The 18,822-nt window shown below is 49.8% G+C and overlaps 1 protein-coding gene across 2 annotated transcripts in view; it reads right to left on the reverse strand.

Moving 5' to 3' along the window:
* Positions 1–17,421, reverse strand: part of IntS3 (integrator complex subunit 3) — a 38,162-nt gene extending 20,741 nt beyond the window's left edge. The window contains exons 1-14 of one of the 2 annotated variants that reach the window (XM_037225631.1): positions 17,403–17,421; positions 16,643–17,048; positions 11,768–11,935; positions 10,169–10,311; positions 9,819–9,941; positions 9,144–9,284; positions 8,489–8,619; positions 7,970–8,115; positions 7,469–7,618; positions 6,671–6,832; positions 6,248–6,428; positions 5,632–5,763; positions 5,048–5,255; positions 4,504–4,653 (exon numbers count right to left, since the gene is read on the reverse strand). In XM_037225631.1, the coding sequence (XP_037081526.1) occupies positions 4,504–4,653; positions 5,048–5,255; positions 5,632–5,763; positions 6,248–6,428; positions 6,671–6,832; positions 7,469–7,618; positions 7,970–8,115; positions 8,489–8,619; positions 9,144–9,284; positions 9,819–9,941; positions 10,169–10,311; positions 11,768–11,935; positions 16,643–16,717 (1,910 nt within the window). In that variant the 5' untranslated portion in view covers positions 16,718–17,048; positions 17,403–17,421. Of the gene's footprint in view, positions 1–4,503; positions 4,654–5,047; positions 5,256–5,631; positions 5,764–6,247; positions 6,429–6,670; positions 6,833–7,468; positions 7,619–7,969; positions 8,116–8,488; positions 8,620–9,143; positions 9,285–9,818; positions 9,942–10,168; positions 10,312–11,767; positions 11,936–16,642; positions 17,049–17,349; positions 17,377–17,402 lie in introns of those variants that run through there. The other variant, XM_037225630.1, reaches the window with a different exon arrangement.
* Between the last annotated feature and the right edge of the window lie 1,401 nt (positions 17,422–18,822).

Genomic DNA, 18,822 nt, shown 5'->3' on the forward strand with positions numbered 1-18,822 from the left:
AAATTTGGATCAAACACATCGATCTACAATCTACCTTCGCGATGTCCTCAATGTCTGTAGAACCCAGATGAAAATTATTGCAAGGCTTCTGAATTATATCGGCTCAGAAAGAGTCAACTAAACCATTGTAAATTAAGAGCGTCGGTGATTTATTCCATGCAGTCGTTCAACGCCTGATTTCCACAGTTTATTGACCTCGAAATACAACAGAATTGAGCCCACGGTAGCTCCTTGCGTGTCATTGGGACTTTACGACGCACTCAGCTGCTGAGGCTATATGGCGTCGCCTGCATGACTGGCAGGAAGGGCGGGCGCCGCGGGGAATCGAACCCCGTACCTCTGGTTTCCCAGACGCGCAGTGGTTAACGCAGACGCGTTAACCACTGCACTACCGGCACCCCTCACGGTAGCTCCTTGTTTCCGTTCAGGTTACAAGGTAAAAACAACACTAAAACGAAGAAAAATGTGTCCTTTGTTAACGCTATATCCGGGGATTCGGGGGGGGGGGGGGGGTATCACGATAACATGGGCTTTTGTCAACCCTGTGTTCCCCTTGACAAGGCTCTGGCTACGCCCCTGCCTACACACAAAAGCAGATTAAGTCGCGTATGTTGCATGATGGACAACGAAGTGTCCGTTGGGTCAATCCATACCCAATGCGGAAAGCTTCGCGGGGGCTATTTTCCTGCGATGGTGTGGTATGAGGGAAGATAATTCGGAAAAATACTGTTGCAGGTGTCCAACACATGTTTCATACACCATGTAGCAGTAACGCTGGTCCAAAAGTATGCAACAAAGTAGTCATACGATCAACTCGCAATCAGTCATGCAGGAGACATCCGGGTCAGGGCAGTGGCCACCGACGGCGGACAGGAGCTGGGCCCAGATAAGGAACATATGACAGATTATTATGTGGCTTGGCTCTTAAAAGCACTGTGAGCCATCGATCCACTTCCAAAATTCTCACCAGCTATGCCCGGGCCGTATTTTGGCATTTACACTGTGGAGGCAGATGCCTCCTTAATGACCCAAAATGCCAACCCGCCCGTGCAATTTCGCTTCCCAAGGAGGGACAACGTAAAAATAAACAAATAATCTTGCGAAGCTGAATAACTTTATTTGCCGAATGGCAGGTGAGTCGAAAAGACAAGATTGTGTACAAGTGAGAAACAGCTCTAGATGCATATCTAGCATAGCAGTCATATTTGAATAGAGCAATAACAACCTCCATCCCATCCCGCCGGTCATCGGGCTCGCTTTCCAGAAAAAGTTCCTGAAGTACGCCCTGAGCTTGGCCCCTCACTTTTTGAAACGTTCCTACACCTCTGATTGAGGCATATATGACAAGTTTGATAAAGTTTTTATGACAGTCCTTTTTCTATCGATTTCGGCAAAGAACCCTGGCATGAGCTAGTTCCATGAACCAAAACGCGCATGTGTCATCGGCGGGTCGCATGTGCGATCATGGCTTTTTATGGCATATAACTAGAAGAAAGATGAATCCAGATATAGTAAAAATAATTAAGGATTGCTTCAGATACTATCACTACACGCGAAAACGCTGGACGTGACAAAGAATGCAACAACTTGTAGGAACACTCCAATTACAGAATGAATAGGGTCGGTACAGTGAACATAATCGGGGAAAACTTGATAGCATATCATTCTTCGGTATTACACCAACTGAGTGCTTCCGACTTTTTCCAAGAACCATGTCACAGATTTGACAATAGCCTGGTGCTCTTCGCAAACTCAGTGCACAACTTGAGCGTATAGCTATAGGTAATAGCCGTGCACCACCCCTAGCTCTAGTACTTATTTTCATTCACACGTCTTTCGAAATGAGGCTTAAATCAAGGTTGCGAATCAGATATACTGACGAAATTTGTTACATCGGAGCCTAGGAGACTGACTGGTTAGATTTCTGTGCTAAAATTAGAAACGTTACCCCAACATGTCTGTCATACCGGCACAGAACGCTCAAAAAAGTTGATCACTTCCTCGACACCATATTTGCAGTACTGCTAGATGGGACCTAAACCACAGCAATACGCTTCAAGCCCATGGTGCCCCGATGATACTACACTTCGCATCGACACGCCCATGACTAAAGAAAAAGCAGCCATGGAATTTCAAATATTAAGGGCGTTGCGCGTTTCTTCTCGCCTTCAGTCGTGTGAACAAAATACGTTTCAAATTGAATTAAATGGGAAATGCTCCTCGTATTCCATGACCATATATATCCGTCAAAACCAGTGTCCGATGCCGCTTTATAGCGCCTCCTCGATGTAATTCCTCTTCACGTCCAAAAACAAGCCGTAGCAAGGTGAACCAAACGCATTATGCATATGTGGACCACGTCTTTATAGAGGACGTCATGTAAGAACAGGAGTATACCGTGCTACCACTGCACAACGGAATGATTGCGAACAGGGGCGGATCCAGTATTTCGTGAAGGGGAGGGGGAGCGCGCAGCATTGTGGTGCCCCTTTGAATTTGGGGCTCCCCCAAAAAAATGTCATTAAATTTTAAGATAAAAAGATATGTGCATTACATCCCTAGCTTTTTAGTCAAAGTAGCACTAGCTTTTAGCCTTAATTTGCTTTAGCTATTTTAGTCCTCGTTTTCTAAGGCCTGCACAGTGCAACATGGGTTCCAATACTTATATTATTGATTATATGCATATACAAACATTATATATATATATATATATATATATATATATAAATACGGGACCCCTGCAAACAATATGCACGAACTTAGGGTAGCACGACTAGCATTCCTCATCCCAATTTCATTCTAGTTGACCGCTCCAGGAAACCCTAATGTTCCGTTGGGGGTAAAAGTTCGTCATGTATGTGCCAAAGGATTGAAACGAAATGAAAAAAGGGCAAGACATCGAATCTCCAGGAACATTAGTACAGGGACAGTTCAGTTGGGATAAGCGAAACGTAAGATTTCAGACCGGTTCATTGGACATCTCAGTGGCGCACAAATACAGAAGGTGTGCACATCGCTGGTAGCAAAACATGACAGGTAAACACGTAATGTATACCTAATGTCGCATTATGTAACTGCAGCGCGTGCGTGGTTTGATAGATGCAGCATCGCACAAGAAACATTAGCTGTAAGGAAGACATTTTAACGGCAGGAGACAAGTATTCATATATTTAAATTGTTGCGCGCAATCGCCAACTTTGTTCGAGGCAAGCAAGCATGCATCCTCTTGGGACGTCACATTAGCGGCGTGTGAAGTACATTTAGAAATGGCGCTTTAATTATTGCCTTGGACACCTTGACCTTATTCTTGGTGCTGGTCATCTATGGCTTCAAATTTGACCGTCTGTGTTCCGATCTACTCTCCGCACTTGCTAGACATGGTGTGTTTCTATAATACCATATTGAAGAATATTCACCCTTATTCAACGATATTCGCTACTGACCACGAAACATTTTTGATGTTAGCTTGCTTTTGCTAAAATCCATCCCACAGTAACCACAATGCAGGTGTATGATGACGGATACGATTATCAACTCGAGCTTATTTGTTATTTTAACTTGTTTGAACTTGTTAACCCGAACTTATGTCTGCATGATACTGATAATCGAGCAGTCAAGATCAGCGTCCAGAATTGCCCACTGCTGGCATCGATTTCGAAAAGTCTATTTTCGGGCATAGCGCGGCTATAATTCCTTTTCATATTCCGCCTGCTTACAATGTTTTTTAGCAGCCCAAAATGCAGGCAAACTGACAATCAGCGACAAATGCTCGGCGCGGCACCTCCAGCCGGCTCCATCGCGTCGTGGAGCGGACATGGGTTTGTTACTGAGCTAGTAATCCGGCCGGCATGCCTCACGCGCGTGGTCTTCGTAATGGTGTTGACTGTATGCGCGCGGCCGGCGCTGGGCGGGGCAATGCTGCATGCCAATAAGGGCAATTATTCATACCCTGGCGGCCGCTCCAGGAACTAGTTTGGAAGCATTGGTCTTTGAACATTCTGTACACTGGACAATATGTACATTGGACATTCTGTACTTTGGACATTATGTACTTTGGACCTTCTGGACATCGGGCATTATGATACGGACTCCTTCCACTCTGCACCATGTTGGAAGTTACTTCTCATTTTGGACATTGTGTGCTTTGGACATTACGAACTTTGGACATTCTGTACCTTGGACATTCTGTACTTTTGGACATTCTGTACCTTTGGATATTCTGTACCTTGGACAATATGATACGGACCTTCACCGGCGACCCCCGCTCGATTTACGGACTGCTCCCAGCCGGCAGCAGACAGTTCGGAACACAACTGAAAACACTGATCGTCACGCCTGACGATTGCTCCATCACCGCCGTCCAGAAAGTCGGCAAACGGGCCAGCCCGCTCCTGACAAACACCTCGCTCCCAGCGCCGGTCCACCACACGGCGCCGCCGGCGCCGGCAAAGCGACCCGCCACTGGCTCCACTCGGCCGCTAGCCCGCCGCTGGCTCCACTCACTCATCGTGGTTGTCCTCCTCGGGTGGGTAGATGTTCGAGTTGAGCGTCTTGCTACAAAGCGTCGAGAGGCAGAGCGCCAGGGCATTCAGCTCTTCCTCAGGCAGCTCGTACTCGCAGGCGGCCACGCAAAGCCGCTCCACCGCCCCGCATCTGGCCGACAGCGGCTCGTTAGCAGTCCGCAAGAGCGGCCGGCACGCCTCCCGTGTGCCGGGCGGCTGTCTTACCGACAGGTTTACGGTAGGCTGGCTGGTGAAGTCATGGAGGCGCGTCCAATCGCTAAGCCCATTTGAGCTGCCCGAATGTTTACAAGCACAAGCTGACCACACTGCACATCTCTCGGTGCCATTCCAACCAACCAACCAACGATACAATATGCTAAGCCCAGAAGTTCACCATTCCGCCTCGAGCTAAAGCTAAACATGCCTTCACCCACTGAAAGCCACATTTCCCAGCCCAGTTGCTGCAAAATGAGACTAGCCCAATGCGCCGGCATCTAGTCAGATAGGAGGCGGTGGTGGAGGGAAGGAAGGGCGCTGGTACTGACTGCAGCTCGAGGTCCGTCTCGGTGCGCAGCCGAGTCAGCTGCTCGCGGAGCGGCGGGCCCAACAACTCGAGCGCCTCGGCGAACTCCTCGCCGCAGGGTGGCGATTGCGGCTCGGCGGCCTGCGGCGACTCGTCGCCGGCCGGGCCGGGCGGCGCCGCGACCGGCTCCGCCGGCTCCGGGGCCGCCTGTTCCGTCTTCACCGGCATGGCTGGCGGCACGGCGACACCGGTCACCGCCAACATGGCCAGGGGACGGCCCACGACCCAACATACCACCAGAGCAACTGTTCCTGCACTGGAAACGGTGTCATCCAGCAGATGGATCCACGGCAGTTGGTGGTATGCCGCTAGGTGTCGCTACTAATACGCCTAGTAAGAAAACCTGTACTGAATCTAACGTCCTTATAGCAGGACACGTCACAACTGCTCCACAGAACAATCAAACGAAATCCACAGTCGTTCCAACACGGCGCCAAACTCCACCGACGAGCGTCTGTCCTCGGATTGGCTGCCGTTCGGCGCGGCACCGTGAGGCCCGCCCCACCGCCCGCGGAGAGGGGGGAGGGAACCGCCAGCGTCACTCACCGACCACCTCGTCCTCCTCGTCGCTGAAGGCCGCCTCGTCAGCCGGCGGCGACTTGGGCATCACCAAGTCGTGGCCGGTCTGCATGGGCTCCGCACCGGGCATGTCATGGTACTCGTCCGACTTCACCACCACTGGCGGGGCGGGCGGAGGGAGAGAGTGTCAACTCAACGGTCGAGCAGGGCCGGCCGTGTGGGCAGTGCGCGACCCGGTACCTGACAACCACCTTCAACTGGAATATCTCTCAGCGGCCACATCAGCCACGAATGTGATGGAAGTAATCTCAGGTGGACGAAACTAACAGTCCACAATACAACACAAGACAACACTCAGATGGGTAAGTCCAACAAACACGTGGCAACAGCCGCTGGTCGTACCTGGTCCACACTGTTTTCTGTCATGCACTCCTGCTTTTATTTCCGCACACCTTGTACAATTCACAATTTCCTCTCTCAAAACGGTCCAAGTTGACACCAAATGCTGAAAAAATCTTGCCACAACACCGCATTCAGCAGCCATTCTGCAACCGCACAGCTGCTGCATGAGAAAGGGACTAAGTAGAGGGGAGACCGGTCTCATGTGTCGCTGCTGGTCAGCTGACCCCGCCGGCCGCCTCACCATCGGTGCAGAACTCCGTGAACCGGTCCCGCAGCATCTTGCGCAGGTCCTTGTCGAGCTTGGCGTTCTGGAACAGCGGCGACAACGAGGGCAGCACGCGCATCTTGATGATCTGACGCAGCGCCGTGAACATGCCCTGGCCCACCCTGTCCGTGAGCGGCGGGTAGAAAGTCGGGATCACCTGTGGCAGGTCCAGTCAGGTCAGGTCAGATCGGGTCAGACCATGCCTGATGGCGCATCACGACCGCTCCACGATAGCGGATGAACGTCCGGTGACGACCTCCGGTCGAACACCACATGCGACTCCACACGGCCTGACCGGCTCACCTCAACACATCTCCCCCCAGGGGACCGCCTCGAGGGGCAGAGACGGCGGCGGGCCGGCGCCCGGCCGCCACCGCCGCCCCGGCTGCCGAGGCTCACCCGACACATGAAGTCCAGCAGGGTGGCAGTGATGGCCGGGTGCGGCCGCAGTGAGAAGTGCATCACCAGCACGGCCGGCTCGATGTTCATGATGTTGTCCTTCTCCGCGTCATAGAACAGCCAGTCGTAGAAGAGGGCCAGCTTGGCGTTGGCGATGGCCACCTGGCGGACACAGAAGGAAGCAACAGATGACTCTTGCCCTGCGGATGGCAGACTGGTCCGCACGTCCACTTACGGCAATGCACGAGCACAGCAATTTTACTAAAAACATCGCACAGTAAATACTGGACCTGATTTGTGAACCTGACCCACTAGGTGTGGCTGACGACGAACGAACGTATATTGGTGCCTTCTCTGCACGAACCGCACAGGAATATCGCGGCGCAGGCCTGGTGTGGGAAGCCAAGCCGTGCGTTTGCCAATGAGTGTAGAGCCATCCAGCTCTCCCGCACTGCAGCTGGCGTTCGGTAAGAGCGATTCCATTTTGCTTTTTGATTGACTACAACGATGATAACACTTTGGGCTGTAGGGCCCACTAAAGGCATGGTTATCCCGCGCTGCTCAACTAAATGCGTGTGATTCAATCCATAACGAAGTATGACAGCGATTCTGACTAGACTAATTACCACGCATAATTGATTTCCTCCTTTCCTCAGAACAAGTGTCAGTCGCCTTAGTTGCCTCCCCGAGAGTTTATCAAGAGCGCTGAATACGCCATATAACGCGGCTTGCAGCGGGCCCAGGCAGCTGGGCGCTGCCGCCGACCTCCTGCCGGGCGGCGCCGCGCCGGCGGCTGACCTGAGCCGTGCAGGTAGTGAGCAGCCAGCCGATGACAGCCCAGCGAGGGATGATGTCCGACGAGAGCAGCTCGTTCGACGGGTGGATCACGCCCACGATGAAGCGGATCAGGTCACAGCGCAGCGACTGGGACTCACTCGTCGACAGGTACTGACCGGCGGAAACAGCGGCACGACGGTCAGGCACGACAGTCAGGTAGGGGACTGGTAACAGACGGCTGTCGCCGAGAGCACGCACGTGTGCGGTCCGGCACGACAGCGCGGTCAGGGGGCTGGCCACAGCCGGCTGTCGTGGAGGGTGCGCACGTGTGCCGTCAGGCACGACAGCGCGATCAGGGAGCTGGCCACAGCCAGCTGACGTGGAGGGAACGCATGAGTCTGACCTGACCTGGTGTACTGTCACTGCGGCTGGTGTCGGGGTGGCGGCTGGCGTCAAGCACGCGAAGAGCGCCGACGGGCGAGGGAGCCGGCTGGCTCCACGCCGCCGAGCTGTACTACTTACCTGGCGCTGGAACCACTCCTGATAGCGTTTCTGCATGCCGAAGCGGATCTGCGAGGTGAGGAAGACGATCTTCTTCTCCATGTCGGGCGTCAAGCGACACTGCAGAAAGCGGCGTGATGTGCGCGACTGCATCAGCTGCAGCAGGCCTGGAGAGACAACACCAAGTCAGAGGAACTGCACCAGGTGCAGCAGCCTTGGCAAGACAACACCAAGTCCTCCACCTGGGTGCTGACTGTATCAGCTGCATCAGGCCTGGGGCCCAGCAACAACACTGTCGGTCGCACAAAAGTTGGCACATCGCACCGATGGAGGTAACCAGCACATGCCAACACGTTTGTTTACGGGACAAATAATTTGACGCCGGAAAGTGTTGAAATCCGTTCTCGCAACCCTTAACACCAAACACCGCGTGCCCTGCACGCCTTCTCCGCTCCCCTCCCCTCCCCCGCCCCTCCCCAAGGCCTAGCCAAACGGGCGCGTGGCACTGGTGGCTGGCTGCGCGGTGCCCAGCCGCCTCACCGCCGAACGTCGGCAGGAACACGGTAGGGTTGTGCAGCAGGTCGCGCCACACGGCCTCGATCTCGGGGATCTTGGAGACGTGTTGCAACAGGCGCACCAGGTCCCGGCCGATCATCATGCAGTCGGCGAACCTGCCGCACACACAGCCGGACCGTCAGCGAGGGGGGAGCAGATCGTGGGCACGCCCCGCCGTTAGGGGCCGGGCCGCGGACGCGGCGGGCATGGGAGCCGGCCGCCGCGCCAAGCCAAGCCAGTGCGGGAGACGGGACCGGCAACGGAGGCTGGTCATGTGACGATTGGTGATGTCAGGACGGCGACGCGGGCCATACAGTAAGCGGCGTCCTCTTCGGGGCAGAACCACTTCTTGAGCATGAAACCGGGACTTACCTTCACCAACAAGAACCCGATGTGCCGAATCGCGTCCATCCCCACAGTAGGATCTGCTCTCCCTCGAATCCTTCTACAGAGCTCTCTCAAAAATTGCCGCCACACAAAGCCACCGTGACGCAACAAGGACCTTCCAACAGACGGCCAACAACCTCTCCCACTGTGGCTGAGCAGCAAGACAGGATCGCCCACAGCAACTCTGGGCAGCTTCACTTGCGGCACCTCTGCCCTATTTCGTCCGCTCCAGCCGATCAGCGGCCAGCCTCACCGCTCCCGAAGCAGGGAGACGACGAACGCCGTCTCCTTCTGCCGCAGCGCGTGGTACGGCGGCGCCAGGTGGTCCTCCGTGATGCGTAGGTACGAGTATACGGCCGACGCCACCAGGAACGGGTGCTTCTCCAGCCACGATCTGCGGCCGGCACGTGAGCGTGACGACGCTGAGGGGGGGGGGGGGGGGGGGGGGGGCGGTACTGCGCTCCAAACAGGGTGTCACACGCACCCGCACGATGGCCGAATCTGTCCTGACGACAATACAATGAGCACAATGATGACAAGTGCTAGGATGAGTGTAACTGACCCACGGGTCCAAAGCCGTGACTAATCGTGCTGTAGTAATTGTTCGTCGGTGGCCACCACATCATGCATGGTGGCCAGTTACCACTTGGCTGTCCACGCAACATTTCCGTCGTGGGTGAACATCGGGACCCAATTGAACACCAACGTTCTGGTACGGGTCACTCGGGGCCATATAAGCTGGGCGTAACACTGCCAAACATGACAGGAATTTCAGAGGGCCACCGTCAACACAACGATAAACAATAGCCTTTCAAGCTAGCACATAGCACACTCTTCAAATCGACATTCTCACACACAATTCGTTTGTCACAAATAAAACTTTCAAGATCTACGAGGGGATATTTCTTAGATACCATCAAAACATTACCTGTTCTCGACATAGATGTCCAAGAGGCTTTCCGCCAGCCAAATGTTCTTTGGTGACACATCTCCACCAACAATTTGCCGCATCAAGTTCCAGCAGAGCGCGTCCGTACCATTCACTGAGTTCCTGAAATCGGGTCAACTGGTTACAGCAGTAGAACATTTTTACAACTGTTACCGGACGACATAAGGTGGCACCCCTCAAATTAGGGCAAAACCGATCTGCAGGACCTACATAAATATGCAATGAGCATGCCTCTTCTATGGCTTCACTTTTCACTTAACATTTTCAATAGGTGGGTCAATCACATGCTACCAATATCCTCTGATAAAAACGTCATGAAAGTGACCCACCGAATCATTTCTCGGATTAGCCACACCAACTGCTGCTTTGCCGACTCTAGAAGCTTGGTGTATTTCTCCATGATGAGGAACTGCATTTGTGCAATAACTGCACTGAAGCCATCTCTCGTGACTAAAGTCAAGTCCCTGTATATCTGAAACAAACGAAAGGAACGTAGTTGTCGTTTTGAAACGTCAGGTAACGACCTCGGGTCGAACATCGCGCGCGTCCACACAGCCTGACCGGCACACCTCCAAAGGGAACACCACGCAGCCTGATCGGCACAACTTCAAAAAGAACACCACACAGTCTGACCGGCCTACCTCCCAGGGAACATCACACAGCCTAATCGACCAACCTCGAAAAGGAACACACAGCCTGATTGCCCTCCTCCCCTCCCCCCCCCCCCCCCCCCGGAAACGGAGCATAGCATTACCATGTCATGGTCTGGTACAACATCTGGCCAAATGCCAGCCACCCGTTGTATATCAATGGAAGCGAAATGTGTTGGAACTCAAGCCCCGTGTCGCTCACTTATCAATCTTTATTAATTTTTACGAGGAACGACATTGCGGCGGCGAAGAACGTCAAGTACCACCCATCAATTCACGTATTCTCAAAACAATTTCTCCCCATGTCAGGATTTTCCGACGGAAAACTGGGCAATCTACAGTAATTTCGTATCTCTGACATCGAAAACCAGGTGGGGGTGAGACGAGCTAGATGAGTATTCGCACATTCGCCCACGACAGTCGGAGGTTAGGGTAAAGCGGCTCTGCACGCCACAATTTCTCTATTTTGTAACCACGGTCCTCAATACGTCATTGATTGCGTCATCGTACCTTGCACAACAGTGGTTCAGAGTCGATTGGCGGTCGTTCTATCTGGAAATCGTGCTCACGAACGCCAGATATGAGCGACTCGACAATTTCATTTGTCCTCAGCTTGATCGCTGTACGGCTAATGGAATGGCAGGGTTTGAATGACGTTATTCTGGTGTCATAGATGCCTGGATGACATTGAAAAAGTCTCGCACAATCAGTCTACACATCTTCAGGGTCTTCCTGCTCAAGAACCAGAGGACTTTAGGCCTCAAAAATGGGATGACCGTGAACTGCATGCTACGGTCCTTGACGTCGCCGTTATGGACACCGCAACAGTTTCCTGTGAAGGGGATCGAGCTAGGACATTTCCATCCAAAAGTCTGGCTTTTCGACCACAAGAGACACTATTACCGATGCTACCAGCGAGCCATATATCTTCCGCTCACGGACAGCCCTTCGCCGCTCGACGCTATCCCGGTAGTCCATGTAGCCTCCGGAGCAGACCTCTGCCCCTGGTGCTATTCCGGTAGTCCATACAGTCCCTGGGACAAACCACTGCCACGCGGCACTATCCCCGCAGTCCATACAGGCCTCTGCAACCTGATGCTATCCTGGTAGTCCTTAGCCTCCCCAGCCCACGAAACCACAGCAAAGCCTCGCACAAGAGCTTTTCATGCAGCTCCAGCTAGGAACGATTGCATTCTCAGCAAAGAAGGGACAAAACATCACATATAAAGAATACAAAAGGTGAAATAGAACACGCAGAAACATTATATTCCAGCTCACCTTGTTGGCAGATGCTGGGTCAGACAGGACCCACACCAGTAGGCCCTGAGATATGTCATCATGAGCCTGTGGACCTTTGGACATGCTGTTGTTCAGGGCATCATGAGCCTCCTTTTCTGATACACCTGAGGTAAGACTCTGCACCATCTGGTAGCACTTATCATACTTCTGAAACATAGCACAATTTGAACACGTCAGCCATCTAACAGCATCAAACCATATGCCCTAAATCCTCGTAAAAGCATGCAGTGGATTTTCCATGCACTTCTTTTGAAAACTGGATGTACACCAGACCTTACGACATAGTCAAAGTGTAAAGCGCATTGTCTTCAACAACGTCGCAATATTACAGGACATCCTGTAACAATGTACTGTAAATTCTACAACACTCTCTGGGACCCCATGTTGTGTGCAAATAGAAGAGCAAATGACATTCACTTAATGCAATTGACGTGCGCCTTTTGCACAACTGAGTTTCAAAAGAGGTATTTGTTTTGGTCTCGCATGGGGCTAACAAAGCACCTATGGAACACGTGCTGAAATCAATATACTGAGGCCCAATACATCCGACGGATGAAAGCAGACATTCTGACATTTGAGGCCTGCAGACTACAGCTGCCTGGGGGGGGGGGGGGGGAGGAACGGGTGAGGAACAGACTGAAATGTGTTCGCTTCAACCAGGGAAAAATTCAACAAATCCCTGATTGGGAAACCAACATTACGAAACAAGCCCAAACCCGAAAGATCAAAATCGTCTATAAGAGGTCATCTTTTACCCAAAACCTTGAAATTCGACATACCCACACTACAAGACGCTGGTTGGCAAGTCTAATTTGAGCTAGCGTGTCACCTCACGCTTTCCTGAAGCGAACGCCTCCTCTTAAACATCACATACCATCGTCATGGCAGACATCATGTTTCGTTTTATTTTTTGTGTCATCCGTTATAAGGGCAGCGTTTGCTCTGTCGAGAACTTCGTCCTGGTGAAACTGAGGGTATGGTTCACAGCTGCCTCCGCGCTGGCAACCGCGACAGACTGAGAACCACCTCACCCCCCCCCCCCCCCCTCCGCTCCCAACAAAGGCCGCATCGCCCCCTGGATGGTGGTGCCAAGCGCCGCCGGCTGATCCTGGCCGCAGTCGGCGTCCTCTTTATTCCGGGTTCACATCGGGCACCTCCAGGCCAGAGACTTTCCTCGCCGAAACGGCCAATCCGAAGTCCTGTAATCTCATCCACATTGACACACTTCTCCCCAACACTGTTCGGATGTGTCGCTGCGCTGCACCAGTCGACACACCTCTATGTCCAGTTCTCATGCGTTCAGATGAGTCGCTGAGCTGCATCAGTCGGCGCATGTCTGTGCCCCGTTCTCATGCGTCTCATCGCGATCCGGTCCGTCACGGTCTTTTGGACTGTACTGATTTCAAGAAGGCACTCAATGACAGCAATATACCTTCTGGTAAACTGTCCTTCACTAAAAGGAAGCGCAACGCATGCCGTCATCACCCTTTATGGATCGCCAGCGATTACAGAAGCCATATTAACACCGAGGTGCCATGACCAACTAAATTTTGCAAGCGGCCCCAACGGGGAAGCCGAAGGCGCCAACTGCTCGCTCATTACACACTCAGCTAACGCTCGTGCGCCAAACGCGAGCATGTCTGTCAAGTTGAAGGAAGTTGATACCCTGGCATAGTATCTACAGAAACATTTAATGAACAACTAGGTCTTGTAAAGCATGTGGAAAACTGTTCTGCTGCCTGGGTGGCTGTAATACTGATATCCTGCATGACATTCTGATGGGTTTTGTGTGACACCTTTTCTTAATTCCCTATAACATCCTTGCACACACAGCTCATCATGCATGTTGATGAGATGGTATCCTAACACAATAGAAAATTAGGTTGGGTCATATTATGAATGGTTCAATGGCAACATCTAGTGTGCATAATCATACATCATCAAGCACCATACATGCTCATGTAGGCAATGGTGTCCATTAGAGGAACTTGCTAACTGTTGCTAGCCTTTATCAAAGTTTGTATTGCAAGATGACTCACTGCAAACACCTCTATCTAGAGTAGTTGTTTCACCATCAGGAAAAACAGATAATGCTCAATCACTTTCAATTTTTTTGTATTCTTATAAAATAAACATGATATGAATATATAATATATACTATGCAACAATATGCATGTATATATATATATATATATATGTATATATATATATATATATATATATAATGTGATAAACTAATAAAATAAAATAATAGAACATAAAATAAAATACACCTAAAATAAACAAAATAAAAAATGGCCTTCAGGTCAAGTAACATCAAACAAGGCCAACCTCCAGGCTGGTCTCCAAAACGCCCCAAGAACCTAGGTAACTGTTTCTCAGCAAAAGGTCACAAGCTCATTTAAGGTCAGTGACCTTGTTTGACCTTTTGAAGGTCATGGTGACCAAAATCATACAGGATTGCTCTGAGTCTTGCATTTGAATAAATTACAAGGATTATGCTAGGCAGTACATTCCTAAAAACAAAATATTGCCCAGGGTCATTTTAGGTTAATGACCTATTCTGACCTCTCAGAAGTCCATGGAAGATGTACAGTGCAGTTCCTGCCATAAACAAATTTGAAATGAGCACCAGAAACTATCCCATACAGCAAGCCCCAGAGTACCAAAAGTTTTTTATCTTGGTCTGACCTTCATACCTGACCTTAGATCAATGTCATTTGCTCACTCAACTGTTGTGTTACCTAAGAAAGCATCTCAGAGATGCATGGCTTCATCTCACACTCTGTTGTTGCATCAGATTGAACAATTCCCCAGAAATTGACTTTGCTGAAACCATGGCCTGACTTTGACCTGCCATATGTCAACAGCCTCACGAGGTACATATAAAGTTTGTATGCCAACAATCTGCCACTCAGTTGTTTAGAGCCATGCAAAATTTGGTGTGGCCAGGCCACTGTTCAGAATTTTTCTTTTTTGAAAAAAAAATCTGGAAAAACCTTCACAGGCGTCGATGTGACCCCCCCCCATCCAATCACCTGTTAAGTAACACTGGCAACACACAACTAAACCTGAATGGTTTGTGTCTCTAATAATGACCATATTTTCATTATAATTACAGACTGCACGATGAATGTTCCCAACAACCATCGGGCTGCTTAGGAGGTAGAAACATGGCATAGATATGATACTATGCAGCAAGTTCATAGCAATATATGGTACATATATATATATATATATATATATATATATATATAGTGTATATATATATATAGTGTGTATATATATATATATATATATATATATATATATATACACATATATAAGACCTGGATGCATTGTATACATATGATACTCTCCAGTAAATTACAATTATACAATACAATTCTAGTGTTCCAGAGTGGGTGACTGTGTGACAACCTTCAGCTATTTCAAAAACTATTAGATTACGCTGAAATCAATACAGGCTAATAAAGCAAATACATGATGCCACAACATGGGTTCTGGCCCAGAAATTGGGAAACACACATGACAAAGTAACAGCAGGAGGTCACAAGGTCATGCTCAACTGTCAGATGCTCCCCATATCCTCCACACTGTGGCAGGCATGCCCCTATCCACAAGAGAAGCATGTTGCATGGTTGTGCCCAAATCATTGCCACCAATGGGCAACCTATTCAACTAAGCTCTGATATGATGATTCCTATTCTCTAATGTACTATTTTATAACCTTGAATTGCTTGTCAAAATGATCTGCCACCTATTATGAATATACCTTATGACTGCTGGCTTCAAGGTGTCTCACCAGCAGACTAATGGGATTGAGGCAATCATAGTACACAGATGCTCTTGCTGCTGCTTCAGACTAGCTAGGGATCTATATACAGGTGATTCTAATACTTGGGTAATAAATGGGCTTTAAGCAAGACAGTTAATATTAGACAGCTGAATACCATCTTGTGCAATGAAAAACTTTTCTAAAACACCATGCTAAGCAGCAAGAATATGACTGAAATGACATCTGAAAGCTCAGGTTTCAGCTCCGATGTTTCTCAAATCCCAAAACTTTTACACCATTCAAGATCCAATCACTGTTATTGCCAGAATCTTCATATGCAAATGCAATCTATGCAAAACTATAAGTCAGGATGGCATCTCATGAGATATTCAGCTTCAAAGGCAATGAAAGTATGGCTGAGCAGCCATGAGTACCATGTCCATAAGCATATACATGTGCAGCATGTGCTTATCTATAGTGCAGGCACTGACATCAGCTAGGATAGACTCCATGTGACAAACTTCCTGCAGCTTCCATTAGGAGAACACTGCCATTGCATGGTCTGATGAACCTAACACCAATGCAGTAATATGCTATCAAGATGATGTGGTAAGCTTACTTGCTGGAAACAATGCTGTGAAGGACAGACATACTGTGGCAAAAGCATAACTTGGAATGAGGTGAGAGCAAAAGCATAACTTGTGTCTCAATGATGCGCCATGGACAGCACGCGTCCATTCAGGCCTTTGATGGCATCATACAGCACCAGCAAGACATTATTTCCTCTCCATTCAGAATTAAAAATCACTTGCCAAGTTGATATATATGTATATGTATATGTATATAAACATATGTGTATATACATATATATATATATATATATACATATATTTACAAATAAGCATACATCATTGTCCAATAAAATGCCCCCAAAAAATACCAAGATGAGCAAAACAAGTCAAAATGATTTGAACTTCAAAATAATGTGGATTGATATATCAGGATTCCTTGCTGAGCAGAATCAATGGTATTCCACAGTGTGGCAAACAATAACTGACAGATCTTTATCAACTTACCTCATCATGTTCATCTCTTGTTTCTACAGCATTTGTCATGAACAGTCTTGATCCCAAAGCCTTGGAGACCTCCATTGCACAGAAACCTTCTGTCTTAACAGCAGTGTACCTAAATGAAACACTGGCACATTGCAGACCAGATTGCCTTAAATTGCATCAGATAAGGTCCTCTTCATTTTTTTAAGTTTCAGCATGGTTAAGAAGGAATCTTGAAATTTTATCAATGATGAGCTCAACACCACTTCACATCATTGGGTCCCTTGGCCTATTTACTAATCCCTCAGTCAAATTTGCTACATTTCCATCTAAACCATCTTGTGTTTGACATTGGCATCAAACTGCGTAACTTCATCAAACAGAAATCAAAATCTTCATTTTCTGCACTCAGTTTGCCACCAGGCTTGTGCTATAACATTGAATAAGTTAAGCACAACCAGTAAATTTACATCACACTAAATAATAACCACTCTTGTGGGTTACGAATGTCACCCTCAGGCATTAGCGACGGGACGGGGGAGTTAGTGAACGCGCGACGAATGCGCTGCGAGGTTCGCAATATTCATTCGCCGAACGTCGCGGTCCCCCAGCACCTGTACTTCCACATCCGGAAAATAATTGTACCCTGTCCACCAAAACGTTATTCCAACGACGTGCAACGATGACAAAACTGAGAAGCCAGTCAAATCTCGCCGGAAACCGCCCCCCACCCGCAACCCGACGTCCAGCGTTGCTCTATGGCCTTGGTTTAGCGTTTGCACACCATTGCCGCCATTCATTCTCGTATTTCCCAGCACGACCCACAGCACTTTCGCATGGGCAATACTCGGATTGGCTTATACAATGCTATGACGTCACTCAACAACGTGGTCAAAGTCTGCTGACGGACCATAAACCAAACCAAACCAAACCAGACCAAACCAAGCCATTCACCGAACAAAACCGCGCTCCGTGACCAAGACGAGCAGCATTCTGTTCAGAAAAGCTGCTTGCATCGGATGTGTTAAGACGTATTCGTGCGCAACACGTCCTCGAGCCTAGTTAGTACGGGTACTTGCAAAGAGGGGAACCGCGTTTAGTACTGGTGCGTGCTAAAACTGGCGGAGTTAAGCACGCGTGGATATTAACCAACGCAGTCCGGCAACCCAAGACTCAACAGAGGAAATGAGGGTATTTAGAGGTGAACGTCGTGAATCTCTTTTCGTTCTATGGGAGTGGAAAACCTTCACCATTTTGGCCTCCCAATTATCAGTTGATTGTGAGTAGGTTCTAGACGCAGTCGGTCGGTTGGTGGTCAGTGAGGAGCGTGGGTAAGCCAACACTAACGACAACATCGGGGAGGCATCAAAACGTCCAGAATCGCACCGTCCAGTCTTCATATCGTCCAGGGTCGCAGCATCCAGCGTTCAAAAAGTCCAGAAAACGTCAAAATGCGAGCCCATTGGGGACGCTCATAAGGTCCAGGGACGCAACGTCCCGAGTCGCAAAGTCCAGAGTCGTGAAGTCTGGTGTTCAAAACGGCCCGTATCCATGGCAACCGGGCTAGTTTGGACTTCTGCCACTAGATAACACTACAGAGGCATATTTGGGTCTTGCTGCTATTTCCCTCTTTTTTTCCAACAGAGGACAGTCAACCTGGCCTTCCACTGATGATCACGCGATGCGTAGTCAAGCATGGTTATTATAAATTACCTAGACGCCTGGCGGCCGTGTCTGGCCTGGGCGTGGCCGCGCCCCATGGGTCACCGGCGGACTGGGCGCAGAAGCGCCGGACGACGGCGCGGCCGGAGACATGGTGAGTGGCGCGGGCTCGGCAGGGACCACTGCGCCCGCGGGGTAAACGGATTCTCCCGCCCCGCCGCTGCTGCCGGGGCCCCAAATGCCGAGGCACACTTGATTGCTCAGGGGCCCCTCATTTTGGTATCGAGTTCTTTCCACTTGCTTGGAGGACCCCATGCTGTTGCTGGGCCTCATATAAGGTAACGCTCCGAGGCGCTTTATGCTCAGGGGCTCTCTACGTTGACCTATGGCTCTTTCCCTTCTTGAGCTTATTTGCTGATGGCAATTAAATTCACTTCAATTGTCAGAGCTCTCTTTGTTTATCCGCCCGGGCATTCTTGCCCACACGGGGGCGTTAATTCACGTACACTGATCTTCGGTAATTACCCTTTGTTTAGGGGATC

This window comes from Pollicipes pollicipes, unplaced genomic scaffold (assembly GCF_011947565.3).
Source record: "Pollicipes pollicipes isolate AB1234 unplaced genomic scaffold, Ppol_2.1 Scaffold_5724;HRSCAF=6776_pilon_pilon_pilon, whole genome shotgun sequence".
NCBI lineage: Eukaryota > Metazoa > Arthropoda > Thecostraca > Pollicipedomorpha > Pollicipedidae > Pollicipes > Pollicipes pollicipes.